Here is a 19,129-nt window from a genome sequence, read left to right on the forward strand (position 1 = left end):
TTCTCGGGCCAAATAACAGTTTCAGGTTTGTAAAAGCGATTTACTATAAATAAATTTTTTTTTTTTTTAAACTCGAAAAGAAAATTTGCCCTCCCCCCTAGATTTTGGACAATATATTCCCCCACCCTGATGCATTTTTGTGAATTTTGCCTCCTATTATCTATCTAAAATATCACAATTATTATTATGTCCTTGCTTCAAAGAAAAATCGAAATTAGTGACGATGAAAGATATTGGTAAATTTACAGGTTATTTGGTAAACATGATATTGGTAAATATATTGTGATAAAGTCTTAAAATAGATAGTCTCTGAAATAATTGTATTTCCTAACGTGCTGTAAGCCCTTTTTACTAAAGAGCTGTGTGAGTAAGGAGCCTGGAAGAAATTCCCCCTTTTTTTAACTAGTGAAATTTTACTTCAGTTATATTGAACTTAGCTGTTAATGGCACTGTGGATTTAGTGTTTGCTCAAATAAATATTTCTATATATAGATCATGCTAATCAGCATTGTAGTCGGAATAGGTGCTTATCCACCAAACCCACCTTTTGCTGTGGCTTCTAGCGTACATCTTCAATATTAGCTATGCCTGTGAGGCTTATAACTGTGACTTACCTCTGCAATTAGCTATGTGTGTAATATTTGGATTAGCTGCTGCCAAATCTCCAGATATGTTCTGCCCGGCATTTCAGTCTATTATCAGCTTGACCATAAAAAGCTATGATTGTGAGGCTTGATCAGCTGCTGCTAAATCTACAGACATATTCGTATCGGCAATTCAATCTATTCATGGCCACGGACAATCAGTCCGTGGCCTTAGGGTTCGTTTGAATAATTGCTGCTAAATCTAGAATCCACTAGTCCACAATTCAGCCTAAATAGGGGCATTGGAGTCGCTTTTGGTTAGTACTTCCAGCATCCGTCTTGAATATGAGTGTGGAGCTATGACTTTGAAGCCTGATTAGCTGCTTTCTGAATTTTCCGACATATTCTAGTCGTCGGTCAATTCACTCTATCATCAGCTACACTAAAAAATGGCATTATGTCTTTAGTTTTTGCTCAAATATTTATTCCTAAATATAGAACATAATAAACCAAACTGTAGCCTTAACAGGTGCCTATCCACCAAAATCCCTTTTGGGTTATGACTTCCGGCATCCATCTTCAGCATTAGCTATGCCTGAGAAGCCTATGGCTGTGACTTAGCTATGGAATTAGTTATGACTGGGAAGCTTGATTAACTGCAGCCAAATTTCTATACATATTCTGGTCGTGACAGCTTGACTGTCAGAAGCTAAGACTGTGACACTTGATCAGCTGCTCCTGAATCCCCAGCTATAGTCTGATCGACAATTTCAGCTTCCGTAAAAATTATCATCGTGGCACAGATATAGGTCACACTGCAGCCTGACTAGGAACCTATTCACCGAAATCGCTTTCAGTTATTACTAAAATGTGAAGCTATGACTGTAAAGGTTTATTAACTGTTTCCAAATCATCAGACATATTCTTGTCACCAATTCAGTAGTCTCTCATCAGCTTCACCAAAAAATTTCGTTGTGGCTTTAGTGTTTGCTCAAACAATTCCTGCTAAATCTAGGTCGCAGTAATCTGTACTGTAACCTAAATAGGGGCCTATCCACCAAAATCACTTTCGGTAATGACTTCCGGCGTCCATCTTCAATGTAATAATATTATTACATTGAGTGTTCTCAATTCACCAAAAAAAAAATAAGAGTTTTAGTGCGTAAAACCGCAATTTGATTGTCTGCCATGTTCTTGCCCCATGGCTCCTGTTTGTGGCTATGGTTGATTAGTTCTGAGCCATCATCTTCTTTCTTGTGCCTATTAAATTTGGAGTTTTTTTCAATAACAAAGAAGAATGAAATTAAAATTCAAAACGAGCTTAAATTAGCCCATAAAATGAGGTTACTACTCCCTCACCCTTACTATAAGTATAATAGCGAAATTGAATTTCAGCTATACTGAAAACACAAGGTTGTTTAAAAGTGCAGGGGCCCCTTTAAACAAATTAAATTTAAAAAACGGTTCTTTCTTGAAATGAAAATAAATTGGGACTTTTTAGCTGACAAAAAACACAGAAATAAGTCTGTTTAGAAGCGAAGCTGTTTCCACCTTAACCCCCCGCTATTTGTGTTAAAGTTTTAGTTAACTTTTTTTTATATAATGCCTCGAGAAGAAAGGCGTATTTAGTTGTATATGCTGCAAACAATACATTTTTTTTTGTACAAATATTTCCAATTTTAAGGTTCCACTTTTATTTCTTGTTTTTTTTTTTTTTTTTTTTTTTTTAATTTAAGTTTAAAAATAAGAATAAAACTTAACAAATACGTAGATATATATAATACATGAAAAGTAAAGTCTTCCAACTAAATCTTCTAGCCTCTCCATGATCTTGCAAAAGCAAGTTGTCCTAGGGGCGAGCCAGGAATAAAAATAAAATCAATACTGGTCATAAGCATAAGTTAGTTATAAAAAAAATACTGATAATGCAAGAAAAAAATATTTCCTTGCTGGCTACTGGAGTCACCGTAACGACGAAAAAAAACAATCCACTATACTCCTTCTTACGCCTCAAACAACAATAGAAAACAAATTATACATTTTTCATAAATTTTGTACGAATGCCTTATAGCGCGGTAATAGAGCCTCTGCATTAGACATTTTATATAAATATTAGTTCGAAAATCGTAAATCAGTTGCCTATCTTAAAACTGTTCCTCATATTATATTGGTCTTATTCAAATTAAAATTATGTTTTTGCGGTACGAAACTGCCGAAACCATCACATCTCTGGGGTGTTGTTTATTGCTTCTAAAAAGGTTATTAGAACTTTAAAGTTCACTCATTCAAACCCTCTTCTCACATTCTATGGCGACAGGCTCGATACAACCAGCCCTGAATAGCATCATCATCAAGAATAGCATCAATCAAATAAACATGCATTCATGAGCCTCCTCAGGAAAGTGGAGTTTTGTAGTGTGTATATAGGGGCTTGAAACCTTCACTCGTCGGGTCTCAGAAATCCTGGATTTGATTTTGTATTTTTCATCATGAATATCCAGTGCTTTTCGGGCTTTGCTTTTTGGGTATTTCCCGGGCTTTACTTTTCGGGTATTTCGGGTATATACCCGAAAAACTGGTTTTCGGGTATTTTCCTTTTCCTAAAATTATTCATGCAAATTTGGATGCAAAGCTTTATGCTTCAGAGATAGTGCATGTATGAGATCAGTATAAAAATTCTGTTTGGTATGTATATTGTTATCAAACTTTTATTTCTTAGAGTTTCGTTTACCATTCGTAAGGTTTTCTTATTATTTACTGTTTATTACCATTAAAGACTGGATTCAAGAATCAAGCGCTTCACCCTTATTTTAATGTTTTGCATTAAGAAAACTTAGATTACATTTCAGCAATGATGACAGGCCACTCCTATATGGCGTGATTCAGTGACACCTAACCAGAGGGACTCAGGAGAGGGGATCTAACTCTGAAGCTCCTCAATATTGGGTACAGCATGTACCAAAAAATTGTCCCTTCCTCCCTCCCTCTACCAGTAAGCTAAGTTAGTGTCTTTGATTTCTTATAATCTTGAGCACATTAAAAATAATTAAAATGGTAATAGTCTTGCCAATTCAAGACACCATTTTAAATTAATTTTAAATGGAAAAACCAGATTATGTAAACCCTGATTACAAATAGGACAAAGCCTACGGCTTTTTCTTCTTTGGAGTAGTAAGAGACGAGCCTCAAAGAATCAGCTTTTTATGATGATATTAAATATGTATTTGTTGATTAGTATTTAGTGTAGTTATTAGTGCACAAAAAACTGCTAATTGTCCGTTTTGGTAGATTCATTTTCGTGCTCCAATGGCCGTTGTATCAATTCCAAGTTCAGGTGTGATGCTCAAGATGATTGTGGTGACGGATCAGACGAGCTCAACTGTCCAGAGCTGTGCCACTTTTATGTCGTCTCTAGTGGTGACACCATTGAAAGCCAAAACTATCCAAATAAATACAAACCTTTGATGGACTGCAAATGGGTTCTAGAAGGACCAGTGGGCACTCAAATCGTTTTACAGGTAGGAAACATACTCGTTCTTTCTTAGATGACATTTTTTAATGTAACAATAATAAAAAAAACTACAATCCAGTTCCAAAATATTTTTATATTAATTTTTTTATAAAAATTTATTTTTCATTGGTATGTGTAGGCATTTGGAATATATTTCTTTCAAGGGATTGCCCACTCTTCGCCATGTGTATCTTGGAGCGCACTTCTTCCACAAAAAATGAAACACCTCCGTCACACTTGTAGCTTCTTTGATTTCTGGTATAGGTTTCCTATTCTTTATTTTGGTAATATTTTAAGTATGATTTATTTTGGATAGTCGTAATTTTAGCCCAGCAAGTGCGTAGGAATTTCTTCTGGGAGAGAAAAAGGGCTTGGTTATGTAGAAAATTGAAGGAATGACATGAAAAGCTGTAATGGGGGAAATTTCTGGGAAGAAGAGTTTGTGTGAGTGGGGGGATACCTCTTCCCTCCATACCTGCCTGAGTGAACCCTTTTAAAGGAGGAAGCATATTGTCAAAAAATTAGGCAAGTTTGGTACTTTATTGGTTTTTTAGCTTTAAGTCTATACTGGATTGATCTTTAAGCCTAACTCATTGGTGAACCCCCCAATATACCAAAATGTTTGTACGTTCCAACATCGAAAATACGTTTTTTCGCTGTCACGTCCGAATTTCGTGCCTGTAATTTCCGCAAATCCAAGATAATTGCTAAAAAACCTTTTGATAGACTGGTCTCAAACGGAATCAACAAGGGGATGTATATCCAACCCCAATTTGATCTTTATTGCCTTGATTATCCCCCCTCTGGGAACAGCTTCAGAACGGTTTTTCGGCAATCTTCTTTGAAGCCAAGAAATTTTAGATCCCCCGGGAGGGTGGCGGGAGGGTGCCGACCTCCCGTCACCTGGTGCACACCTCGGAATGCTAAACGTGCCTCACAGTTCCGACACGCTTGGTACTCGCCACCTGCTGTATATGATTTCTGAAAGAGTGTACCCCCTCTTGTCAGATACGACCTTTATGTGTGACAGTGATGATTTTACGCATTAACTTTATAGCAGGCTAACAGAATTTAATTTATAGCAGGCTAACAGAACGTCAGCAAATAGCCAGCGCGTGTACCGAATTGGTCACAATAATGATATCTAAATTTTTGAGACTGGTTTGTTTTTAACATAAATTGGATACGCAGAAATAAACCTGAAAAGTTATTTTCAAAAAGCTCCTATGTATTTTAAGTCTCCAGAAGACTAAATGAGCTAAATGAGCTATAAAATGAGCTATAAAATAAATTAGCTAAAACACTAAATGAGCTAACACTAAATGAGCGACACTAAATGAGCTATAAAATACCATTGTATCAATGTGGAATATACTGAGCTCATAGTCGTTCAAAGCGGGGGGGGGAATCCGGAAAAACTGAACGGGTGGCGTGGCTGGGGGGGGGCTGCCCACTTTGATTCAGCCTGACTGGAGGAGCCGCTCCTCAGGAACGGCTCATTCGCGCGAGTTTGGCAGTTTGAGAGCATACGAATTGTCCTAAACATCAACATTTCATAAAATTTGTCAAATTAATGACCATTTTTCTTCTGAAGACTGTTCGAAACTGCTATTTATTTTTTATGAAGTTGTTTGTTAGTAGGATCTCGAGTGCACTTTAGAGGAATTTTGACTGCAATTTCTAGTGTACTTTGGGGTAAGGGGTTACTCCATTCTTATTTTTGTAAAGCTTTAATAGCATTGTGATATAATTTTTATGGTGTTATTGCTGGTATTATGACAAATAAAAACACACCATCTAAAATTCAAATCGTTTTCAGAAAAGCACTAATTACACTCTAGATTTTAATTAGAGGGTTTAAGTAGATGATGCTTCCTTTTTAATTGAGTTAATTTCTTGTCGTCTAAATTTTGACTTATTGTATAACTTTGATTTATTACATATAATATATGTAATTATTTATATTACGTACTTATTATATATAACTTGTTTAGGTTTCAATATCACTCTTTAGATTTCAGGGGGACCTATTTTTAAATGTTTTTACAAAAACATACATTTATATTAATTATTAAATTTACCAGCTTCTGGATTCTCAGATTTTTCTCTTGCTCATACCACTGAACCAAGTATGTTTTATGATCATTAGAAAATCTAAAGCTTAACTAACCAACCCTGACATAACATGACTCAGAAAATGAACAAAAACGACTAAAATTGTTCACAAATACAATTAGTTATTTAGTCTTTAATATAGCTAAAGAACTTGTTGGGTATGTCAAAGATCACTTTCCTACAATTCTGAAATGAAGAATTAGATTTTATCTCATTAATTTACACCTATGACGTATTTTTATAAGCAAATCACGTTATTCCTTAACCGTATGTCAGAAAGCAAAATAGCCCCTCCTTTTTTGCCTTATTGGTTCTTTTGTGTGAAATTTTAAGCCAATACAAGAACGAAAAGTTAAATTCCCCGGATTGGTTCTATTGCATGAAATTGTAAGCCAATGAAAACAATAAATAGATAAAATCCCCCTGATTGGTTCAACTGTGTGAAATTTTAAGCCAGTAAAACTAACGAAAAGCTTATGCTCAGAAGAACTTATACAACTACTGCGTCCGTTTCTCTACGGTTATACCCAATTTGACGCGTTTGACGTAAATAAATAATGAAACCTATAATTAAGCCTTTTTTTATTTTGCCTCTTCCCGTATACTTAATAGGTATACGGGAAGCTTTCTACTTCCATGACCTCAAGGTCACATTAGAAAACATTATTTTCCCTTTAGACCCCATGCAGTTTATAATTTTCAGGCTGCTACTTTCAAATTGGTTAAGATAATCAAATAGCCTTGCTAAATCCTTAAGACTAAGATTATTCTGGCACACTAACCTTTGACTTTCATTTATGCAAACAATTGTATTGACAAATCCTTTCATTTAACTTTAAAGATATGTCCATTTAAATTCAAAGGAACGCGTAGCAGCTGTACATTGTCAACTACCGCACAAAAGAATCTCTAAATTGATTGCAAAGTTGCTAAATTCGGCTCAATTTTCTAAATTGGCTGATTTTTTTGGGTGCTGCTATGTAGTTCACATTCTTGTTTCTAAGATGAAGAAACGTGAGTAGTGGAAAATCGCTTGAGAAACAAATTTCATCATTCTGATTTGAGATAGTTATTGGCAACCCTTAAATTTTTTTGTTTATATAGATGGGGATACACTTACTGTGGTACCAAGGACAGTGAAAATTCAATCTGATTTTTTGAGCTGGTAAAGTGGAAACTTTCAGAACCATATATATTAATAGTAAAAATTGGGATATCACTTTTTAATGGACCTTCATATGGAACCTTCATATGTTTCTTGGACCTTCATATGTTTTAATGTTTGGACCTTCATATGTTTCAATGGACCTTCATATGTTTCTTTGTGGTATTGGGTGGAAAAAAAAAAGTGGATGAAGAATCAACAGCAAATTAGCTAAGACCTTATGGCAAAAAAAATTATTAAGAAGTTAATAGAGTAATAAACGGATCCTCTGAAGGTATAGTTGTATTTTGGGACCAACAGAAGGCTAATTTTTGATTTTTACGACTGAAAAGTATTGTAAGGTTTAACTAACTATATTTACTTACTTATTTTCACATTTTATTTTTTTTTGTTTTTTAGAAAATCTTAGTTTTCAGGTATGAATAGACCTAAGATGGGTTAAGAGGAGGGGGGGGCATTTTTATCATGATACCATTGATATTTTAATGAAACAAATAACATGCGCATTTCACCTGCCTTAAAGGCAGTGAAGTTTGAAAGAGTAACTGGGACTATACAATGGCGATTATTTACAGCGCCCGTACTCAACAGTTCTTTCTGATCACAGCATAAAGCAGTCTGAAGCCAACATAAGCTATACTAATTTCCTGGCTATATTTACCGTGAGAATAGCCACTCTTTCACTGGCTCAAACACAAAACATCCAATTTAACAAGGAAAAGAAAAACGGAAAAAAAATTAACAAACAAACTGGAGCATTGCTTACATTTAAATAAATGTCGTCAAAAATCTGCCATCTATGTATCAATAATAGTAATAACAATATATTGAAAACCCTTCATATACAGTAAATGTACAATGACAGAGTATACAGAAGAGAGGAAACAGAAAGAAAACATACTCAAAAATAACAACAAAAACAACAACTTCTCCAAAAATAAAAGCAAAAAAACAAAAACTTCTGGAAAAAAAGGAAAAGAGAGACAAAAAATGGGAAACAAGTGGAATATTTTTGAGATGTTCCGTTTCATCTGTTCCCACCTCGCCAGTCTTTGCAAAGCTGTCGTCCAGCCTCCTTTCTCCAGTCCTCATTTCTGGAAGAAAGGAGCCAATTATTCCAGAATTCAATGAGTGCGACGACAGCCTAGAAAGGGTTGCTCACCAGAATTACTCGCTCCAGAATTACCAGCCTCATTTCTGGAAGAAAGGAGCCAATTATTCCAGAATTCAATGAGCACGACGACAGCCTAGAAAGGGTTGCTCACCAGACTTATTCGCTCCAGACTTACAAGCCTCATTTCTGGAAGAAAGGAGCCAATTATTCCAGAATTCAATGAGCGCGACGACAGCCTAGAAAGGGTTGCTCACCAGAATTACTTGCTCCAGAATTACCAGCCTCATTTCTGGAAGAAAGGAGCCAATTATTCCAGAATTCAATGAGCACGACGACAGCCTAGAAAGGGTTGCTCACCAGAATTATTCGCTCCAGAATTACCAGCCTCATTTCTGGAAGACAGGAGCCAATTATTCCAGAATTCAATGAGCACGACGACAGCCTAGAAAGGGTTGCTCACCAGAATTATTCGCTCCAGAATTACCAGCCTCATTTCTGGAAGAAAGGAGCCAATTATTCCAGAATTCAATGAGCACGACGACAGCCTAGAAAGGGTTGCTCACCGTCAGAATTACCGTTTCAGACATACCAGAATTCAATGCTCAGACAGCCTCATTTCTGGAAGAAAGGAGCCAATTATTCCAGAATACAATGAGCACGACGACAGCCTAGAAAGGGTTGCTCACCAGAATTATTCGCTCCAGAATTACCAGCCTCATTTCTGGAAGAAAGGAGCCAATTATTCCAGAATTCAATGAGCGCGACGACAGCCTAGAAAGTGTTGCTCACCAGAATGTGTCGCTCCAGTAATACCAGCCTCATTTCAGTAAGAAAGGAGACAATTAGTACAGAATTCACTGAGCGCGACGACAGCCTAGACATGGTTGCTCATCAGACTAACTCGCTCAAGACTTACCAGCCTCATTTCTGGAAGAAAGGAGCCAATTATTCCAGAATTCAATGAGCGCGACGACAGCCTAGAAAGGGTTGCTCACCAGAATTACTCGCTCAATATAAATGACTTGCCCGAGACTTGAAAGCAGGAATACTAAAAGCATCTTTCGCGTTATCAGGCAGCAGATTCCAAACATGGAGACAACGGCGATGGCTGTGTGTTGCTCTTAAATTCAGGGGATTTTTTTGTATTAAAATTATGACGGCCTCTGTTATAATCCAAAGATTTTCAGGGTTTTTTTTTCTTGTTTTTTTTTTAACACTGACTATATTATTTGTAGGTTCCATTAGCTAACACCAGCAATCATAAATCTAGATAAATATAGAAATGCGATTTCTGGTAAGACAAATAACTTTGTCTGTATAAAACCTGATTCGTACTGATTCGTATAAAACCGATGTATAAAACCTGATATATATATATATATATATATATATATATATATATATATATATATATATATATATATATATATATATATATATATATATATATATATATATATATATTGTTATCATTTATTTCGTATTATATTATATAGTATTTTATTTTGGTTACAGTTTATAGCTTTATAATTTATTATAATTCTATATATTTTATTTGATTTGTTATTATTTTCGTTTTCAGTTTACTGAATTTGAAACCGAGAAGACTTTTGACACGCTGACAATATCCACAGGAGGACGAACAGAGGAATCGTCAACTGTCATGGAGGTTTTGTCCGGAAAAATTGACAATATTACCAGTAGATTTTTTGTATCCGGCTCAAATTTTATGATTGTCAGATTCAGAACTGATGCATCAATAGAAAAAACGGGATTTAGGTAAATTATTTTGATTAATCATTTAATTTATTGAACTGTTCCACTCTTTTATAATAAACTTCTATAATGTACAATAATATTTCTGACTTGTGATGAAACATAAAACAAAGTTTTTCAGATGGTAGTAAAGAGCAGCATTCAACTAGAAGCGAGTAAAAATTGTCCTCTCTGTGAGGAGGACTGGCACCTCAAACATGTATTAACTCTCCTCTGTGCTCAGCAAATACATATTTATAAGAAAACAACATTAAATCTCCTCTGTGATCCGCAAATACATATTTATAAGAAAACAGCATTAACTCTCCTCTGTGCTCCAGAAATTACTGTGCTCCACAATTACTCCTGCACTATTTACATCAGAAATCTCGTGAACACATCCTAGAAAATATGTTCAACCCATTCGACGCTAATGTGATGCAACTGACAGCCTTAACAGTCCTAATTACTATCTCCTAGCCAGTGGTTGAAGAATGTTTTGTTAATTTTTATAGGACGTTTACCTTTTTACCATTTTGTATATCTATAGACCAAGTTGCTTAAACTTTAGCCCCTGAGCAGTGAAGAATGTAAGATATATTTGGTTTCGATCTGTCGTTGCGGTTTCTCCTGGTCTAGCCCACAAAGTCAAGACAAAGGATGCTGATAAACATGTGCTGAAAAAAAAATACTTTGTGAATATAAAATTTGCTGAAAATTCGTTATCATTAGCATGTATTTAAATTATTTGATAGTTTTTTTAATTGACGCTTAAAAAGAAAATAATAGCTTTTCATTTGATTAATTAAAAAACAATTTTTCCACAAAATAAGTTTTTCAAAGAAAAGTAAAGAATTCCATTAAACAAAAAATGAGCAAAAATAAAATCAAATAATCTATCAAGCGTGGAACTATCACAAATCATCATCGATAAGTAAATAAAACCCAAAACGAACAGAAATTACAATAAATAACCGAGTCAAACTCAAAACGAGCAGAAATTGACATGAGTTGGGCTCAAAACCCCTATGTCTTCCCAAGGCCAGAACTTAATTTGCATTTTACTGAAAAAACTTTTATAACTTTAATAAGTCAAATAATATTAACATTTTCATTACTAACATCAGTATATGTATATTAAACTGACAATTCACATTCATTTGTATTTTTTCAGTAAAGTACGAATTATGTTCTGGCCTTGGAAAGGCATAGGGGTTTTGGGCCCTGGTCTAAAAAAAAAAAAAAAAAAAAAAAAAATAGTACATTGTGCCAACATCGTTATTTACTTAGGCAGCGCGATTTCGCTGCCTATGATATGCGTGACTAGTAGAAAGCTGTTAGAACGATCGTAGGTTTTAGAATTTTCGTAGAAATCTAGGAGAGGGCTCATCTGTTGTTGCATTTTCTGCTGGTCTGGCATGCAATGCTAACTCAAGACAAAGATATTGAATAAATATGCAACTGAAGAAATTTTTCCATATGTGTTGCTTCTCGGAAATTCGACGAAAATTTTTAAAATTAGTTTTCGTTGCTTATTATTTAAGAATATTTCTATTAAATAGTGAAGCTGGTTTAGCTTTCCATCTAATAATCACGACTAGTAAAAAGATGCCAGTAAAGAATGATAGTAAAATTATCACAGAAATTAAGGAGAAGGCTCATCCATCGTTGAGGTATCTTCCTGTCTGACGTGCAAAGCTAACCCAAGACGAATGATGTTGAATAAACATGAATAATGATGCTTAATAAACATGAAAATGGAGGGGTTTAGTTTGTATTTCTCAGAAATTTCTCAGAAAATCAAGCAGAATACATTGTGAAGCCCTGCGGTGATGTTGATCCAGTTGAAATTGAGCATAATGATCGAAATGGATATTAAAAAAATCGTTTTTTTCGTAATGCAATAAAGTTTTCCCATAAGTATTAAAAAAAAATGTGTGAAAACACTAACTTAGGGCCATGCATTCTAATTAAATACCATTAACAGAAGTGTGAAAATAATGCCAGGCATAGGACCTTGCGATATATAATCTGCACGAATCTACGTCAATATTTGAACACGAATATCCATTATTCTACCCAAATCAGTTACTATAGTTTTGGCAAGTATAACATGCAAATCATAAGAAATTTGGTCCAAATCAATAAATTTAGATGTGTCTACGAAGTTCAGGTCCTGTGAGTTGGGCCGTTAGGGAATTTGGACTTTTTCTATGGAGGACTAATTCACATGAATCACTGCATGTTGAAAATCCTTTATGTCCGTGGTTTTATTCTTTGTTTTCATCAATAGTTTAGTTAATTATGTTTTACTAAGTTTCAACATGTGAAACATGTTTAACATGTTTCATAGCCATTTGGCTAAGATTATGACAGGGCCGTATCCAGATTTTTTTTTCGGGGGGGGGGGGGGTACAAAAGGTTTTTTTCGGGGGGGGGGGGTCAAAGGACTTTTTTCGGGGGGGGGGTACAAAAAAAATAAAAAGAAACGCGTGAAAAATTTGTTAATTATCATTTTTTCAGTAGGGGTGACAGTGACCCCCATCCCTTCTTAAGAAAAACCACGTTAAAAATGTCCAAATAAGATCACTCTCAGAATATTTTCCATATCAAATTGCAGGTCCCAATTAAATTAAAGTTTGAATTAAATTCGGACCGAATATCTCAGATACGAAACTCGAAGTTCAATTTGTCAAAGCTTGAAAGGAACATATGGATAAAATGGAGCAAGCTCCTACCAAATTCGGTCACTTCCCATGCGAATCATTCGGTCCAAATCAATAAACTCGGACGTGTCTAAGAAATTTAGATCCTGTGAGAAGGAATCTTTAGGGAATTCGGACTTCTCCGAATTCTTCTCTGGGTTTATGTTGATTTTTTCTTCTTTTTGCTGGTTTTGTATCTTGTTTTATTTATTAGTTGAAAAAAGACCAAGCATTTATAACTATTTTATTGAGACAATGGGAGCCCTAACGCTCCTCCCTTGCAGCACCACAACAAATAGGCAGCTACACACTACATTTTCTATTCTATTGCTTCCCCTGCTTTTTTTTCTGCTTCCCCTGCTTTTTTCCCCTGATTTTTGTTCTGCTTTAATTTATATCTTTACGGCAATCGTAAATCCGGTGTGACTTAACTATTGACTATTGCAGGGCATCGTGGAAAACAGAGCAGCTTCGATGCGGTGGAAAACTAAAGGCTCAGCCTCAAGGCCAAGAATTGGTATCCCCAGGCTATCCTAGCTCCTATCCCGGTGGCATTGAATGTGTATGGATTATTGAAGCCCCAACTGGAAAGCTTGTGACACTAAAGGTAAGAATAACTGCAGGTAACAGAGGGCAGGGGCGTAGCTTGTCCGTGGTTAAGCACTTAATTTTGAATTTAGAGGGATTATGGTTTCAAAAGGATGGCACCAAGTGCTCAAATCCGGTTTAAATTAGATATAGCACTCCAAAACACTTTTTCAACAACATTTACAAACTCCCGGTCTATAACAAAAAGAAGAAAAACAACATTCGGTGAAATGTGTTTTGTTGTTGTTGTTTGTTTGTAGCACTCCTGGGCAAGCTGCCCATTGTGCACGTCTCCATGATTTCATCAGAGCCTTTAGGGATGAAAGGTATTCCACGTCAAAATTTCGGCTGTCCAGCGGTTGTTCTCTCATGACCGAGGGTCAAATAATTTAAAAAAGCCATCTGACTTTTGTCACTGTGGTTAGGGAGGGGATTTGAAGAATCTCAAGGCAAAAAAAAACAATAAGCCAATATCAGGCTGCGTTCAACTCTGTCCAATGGTGTCACAAATGAGCCTCCGTATTTACAATTCAAACACAACTGGCTGATATGGCAATTTAAACTGATGAGCTTGGCTTGCAATAGATACACATACTCATACATATAGCTTACATATCACTAATTTACATGTACAATATTAAAATAATGTGCAATAATATTTATATATACAATTATTAATACAAATTACAGCTCTAAGTGTAGCTTAGTATCTACAATAAAACGGCCTAGTGCTTCCACGGATTTTTTCCTAGCCCATGGTGGTGCCTGTGCATGGCCCAGGATACTTCTGAGCGTGAATGCACCAAAATACTTTAGACACGCTTTTTTAAGTGGCAATCTCTGTCTCTCATACTTTTTACAATACATTAAAATATGTCTAACATCCTCTTCTACATTGCAGACCTCACACAATGGGGAGTCTACTGACTTCCATTTAAATAATACACTTCTAATTCGAGCATGGCCTGTTCTGAGCCTGAATATACTAATAGCCAGGTGTCTGACTGGGTGACATAGATCAGGAGGTGGGGTACCATAATCATACAAATCAAGGATCCGGTTCTGAGACCTTTGACCAAAAACCTCTTTCTCCTTCTCCTTTAGCAACTTATCATAATAACATAAAAAATCATTCACTGAATACTGACATACTAATTTCTCCCCATACCTAGCACCCCACATGTTTTTATTGATCCACATTTGAAAGAGATACAATTGTTGATCGGCTGGCAATATTGCAAAAAGTAAACTGAATCGATATCAATTCACTTATTAATTGAATCGTTTAAATGCCAAGCTATATGCACACGTTTTATTCGCACTTCATAGCAAAGGTGGATTCCAATTTTCCTCTGGATAGGCCTGTATATAGGATTTTTGGGGGAAGAGGTGAACTGGAAAAAGTAAAATAAGGGAAATTAGATACTGGATAAGATAGAATCATGACATTCCAAGGCTGATAAGTCGTATAATAGGTCCCTGGACCCCTACATCCACATAGGTCCCGGATTCAGCTTTCTCCAATCAATATTTCTTTGTTCTATTCTTTGGGCTTCAAATTAAAACTGTTAAACAAAAGACCTTGACCGTAATATTCTTTTGCCTAATATGTTCGTTTTGAGGGTTGAACTCTTGCGTTCAGTGTTTGCTTTTGACGTTTTTGGAAATGTTGCATAGGATTCTATACGTTATACTATGTATTTATCAGTATATGTATTTTATCACATTTATAATATTTTCAAGAATATATATGCTTTACTTCAGTTTCTATTATTTATGATTAACTTTTATCTATTATATAACAAATTACCGTTTTATAAATATTGTCTTTTATTTTGCATATTTGTGTTATGTACTTTGATTTATATTTATACTTTACATTACATCTTTATGCTGTTAGAGTAAATTTCTGCTATGCTTGTATGTTTTCCATCAAACTTGAGTTATAAGATAACTAAATAACCTAAAGTTCGTACGCACCAAAACTTGACCATTGGCCTTAGACCTGCAAAACAGGGTTTAAATTTGGTATGCTGAGAAGTGAAAACCTTAGAGTACCCAGGGCACCAAAATAAAACATTGTTTGTCCCCTGAACACATCTTTGGTCTATTCAAGCTTTAAAACCATTATTTTACAAGATTTTTCAAGTAACACCATATTTTCTTCAGTGTTGCCACATTGAACCGTGAAAACAAATAAGCGAAACTAACTAGTTAAATTTGACATCATTTTTCGTCCATAAGAAATTTAAATACTCAAAACAACTAAACCTCCTGATGGAGTCTAAACCATCTTAAACTGGTTGGTGCCATGTGTTTTTAGCTTATTTTTCACCTATGTTTATCTTCGAATTGGCGCCCGCTATTACCAAAAATTGCAAGATTGTATATGAAGATCTTTTGCCTAAAACACTATTTTTTTTTATGTTTTGAATTTTTTTTTAGATGTATATGGATATCTAAGTTTCCGCTTAAGCAAATCAAACTGTCAGATTTCATATTTGCTGCCCGTGGAACTTTAAACATCAGTGTTTCAAGCGTAAAAAAAACGGAAAAAAGTTAAGTTGTGGTAAGAATATTGAAGTTACAGATGATGGTGTTTTGAAAGTTCAATAACACTTTCACGCAAAATTTTAGATGCCATTAATTTGACACTCATAATTCAAAACTACCACTTATTGCTTTTACATAATTTATTGAAATTATTTAGATAATAATGCAAGGTGCGCTCCCGTTAGGTATGTCCAATTTAAATTACACAAATTTTTAAAATTAGGAGTTTAGCTGAGACTATTATTATTTATTGATTATTTTAGCTGAGATTATTATTATTTATTATTATATATAATATATATATATATCATATAAACTTATTAATTTATAAAAGACTAGACAGGACATGTCTTAGTAAGGTCCTCCCCTATCAAATTTTTCGAGGTTACTAGTAAATTTTTCAAAATAAGCTTTTGAAAAATAAAATGGTAGCAGACATCATGTTTGTCTTATTGGTTCAAAAAATAAATAAAAGTTCAAATAGGGATAAAATCATTCTAATAGACAGTGATTGATAGAAATTCACAAAAATTCCAGATATTTCCTGTATATGTGACCGAAATATCTGGTATTTTTGTGAATTTCTATCAATCACTGTCTATTAAAAGGATTTTATCCCTATTTGAACTTTTATTTATCGTCATGGAAAGGCAGTGTGGTCTCCGAAATTATCTAGTTCAAAAAATATTTTCCCAAAAATTATTTCTTCAAAGAAAAGGGAAGACCGAAAATAAAATCCAAAACAAGCAGAATGAAGTCATATAATAAGTCAACATACAAACTAGATAGATCGATGTGAATGCATAAATGAAACCGAAAGACAATGGCAATGATAACTAATGATAAGATAAAACTGAAAAAATAACAGATATGAATAAACAATCAAGCCAAACTTATAACAAACCGAAATTATGATAAATAAGAGTGGGCCTACCACACCCTCAAACTTCCTAAAAGCTAATGTGCCATGACTCATTTCTGCTCGTTTACTTTTAATATTATTCAATACTTTCCTTGAGAAAGTTGTATTTTGGAGTTTATTTTTAATTAATGCAGGAAAATCTTGGTAGATGCCTATGCTCATTAAAGATGTAAGTTTTTATTATTCATGGTCAGCGGGTCAAACAGGAAGGCCACCTCAGGGGTCAAACATGGCTAAGCGGACTTAGCCATGGCAAAGCCAAAAGAATTGATTTACTTTCTCCCAACTGAGGAAGGAAGGAAATATCCTGGAAATATTTGTCATAGTATAGGTCCTTGTTCGTCATAGTATAGGTCATTATTTGTCATAGTATAGGTCATTAGTTGTCATAGTATAGGTCCTTATTCGTCATAATATAGGGCATTGTTTGTCATAGTATAGGTCATTATTTGTCATAGTATAGATCCTTATTCATGCCCGATATTGGGGGATATGTCATAGTATAGGTCATTATTTGACATGGTATAGGTCATTATTTGTCATAGTATAGGTCCTTATTCGTCATAGTATAGTTCATTATTTGTCATAGTATAGGTCATTATTTTTCATAGTATAGGTCCTCATTCACGCCCGATATGGGGGGGGGGGGTATGAGGGAAGAGGTGTCAACCACTTGGGAGGTTCCAAATAACTGAAAGAGTGGAATTGTGGCCAAGGCCGTACCCAGGATGTCTTTCGGAGGAGGTTTTCGGGGAGGGGGGGGTACAAAAAAAAAACTAAAAAAAAACGCATACGAAATTTCTTTATCTTCATCTGTGTTACGTTTTTACCAGTAAAACAAACATTTCAGGGGGAGGGTTCAACCCCCCCTCCCCCCACCCTCTGGGTACGGCCTTGGTTGTGGCGGATATGATAAAGAGGCTGGATTTGCCAAAAATATATTAAACAGCAGGTATTGTTCTAATAGCCATGGAATACTAGGATTTTTTTAAGTGTGTAAGCTTTAAAGTGTTATTTCTATGTTAACATGGGACACAAAGTGATAATATTCTATAATTATATTCATAATCTTAATGTCTTTTTTTTTATTTGTTTTAGAATTTACTTTTTTTACTATGGCACAAGGGGCTACTACGCTATGTAAAAAATAGTTCTTTTTTGTCTCTGCCCTCAACATACAGAGCAAATGACAATAGCAACATGTTGGAGTGTTGGTTCCATCGCAAATGAAAGTTCTTGTACCCGTTCTAAGAATTTAAGCCGATAAGGGGGCAAAATGTCACCCCACCAGCTCTTCGTGTGCCTCCACGATGGCATCACTTGCTAATTTTAACATATTTATTTCAATCAAACAGTTCGTGGTTATGAACTGCAAGTGAGGAGCGATGCGCCTCAATAGTAACCAAAACTCTAAGAAACAGGTTCTTGATAACAATAGATATATCAAAAGAATCAATTTTTGATGCATATTCAAAATATATAAAATTCAACAAATTTAATGTTACACATCAAAAGTTACGAGCCAGAGAAAGTTTGCCCAATTTTCCAAAAAGGGGGTAAACAGACCCCCAAAACATCAAGTGAAGTTAATGAAAATCACACCATAAGACTCAGCATGCTAGAGAACCCTGCTGTAGAGGTTTTAAGCTACTATGTGCAAAAATGTGGAATTTTGCCTCTTTTGCCAGAAGCAAGATCACCGATGCTTGTTCATTTTATTTATTTTTTTTTAGGGGTGATCGTATCAAACCAGGGATTGTAGAAGATCAGTAGAGTGTTCATTTGATCGGAAATAAAAAGTTCTATTGCCCTTTTTAAGTGACCAAAAATATTGGAGGGCAGCTAGCCCCCCTCTGACGTTCATTGTCCCCCAGAGTCGCTTAACCAAAATTTTTAGATAGCCTTGTTTTCAGTATAGTCGAAAAATTTGATAACTATTTTTTTGAGGTTGACTTGACCCCCCAGAGTCCCCGGGGGAAGGACTGCAAGCTATGAACATTGCCCATTGTTTACATACAGTATTGGTTATTTGGAAGTATAGCAACGTTTTTCAGGGGGATATTTACAGGGGGTTACGTGGGAGGATCTATCCATGGAAGAATTTTTCGAGGAGGAAG

At 35.2% G+C, this 19,129-nt stretch overlaps 1 protein-coding gene across 1 annotated transcript in view; it reads left to right on the forward strand.

Annotated features, from left to right (window-relative positions):
* The window catches only part of uif (sushi, von Willebrand factor type A, EGF and pentraxin domain-containing protein uif), a 192,887-nt gene that overhangs the window by 29,660 nt on the left and 144,098 nt on the right, over window positions 1–19,129 (forward strand). The window contains exons 7-9 of the mRNA XM_089105261.1: window positions 3,873–4,102; window positions 10,072–10,268; window positions 13,397–13,556. Of these exons, the coding sequence (XP_088961387.1) occupies window positions 3,873–4,102; window positions 10,072–10,268; window positions 13,397–13,556 (587 nt within the window). The remainder of the gene's footprint in view (window positions 1–3,872; window positions 4,103–10,071; window positions 10,269–13,396; window positions 13,557–19,129) is intronic.

This window comes from Artemia sp. Qi Xiang Cuo, chromosome 19 (genome assembly GCF_049724085.1).
Source record: "Artemia sp. Qi Xiang Cuo chromosome 19, ASM4972408v1, whole genome shotgun sequence".
Lineage (NCBI taxonomy): Eukaryota > Metazoa > Arthropoda > Branchiopoda > Anostraca > Artemiidae > Artemia > Artemia sp. Qi Xiang Cuo.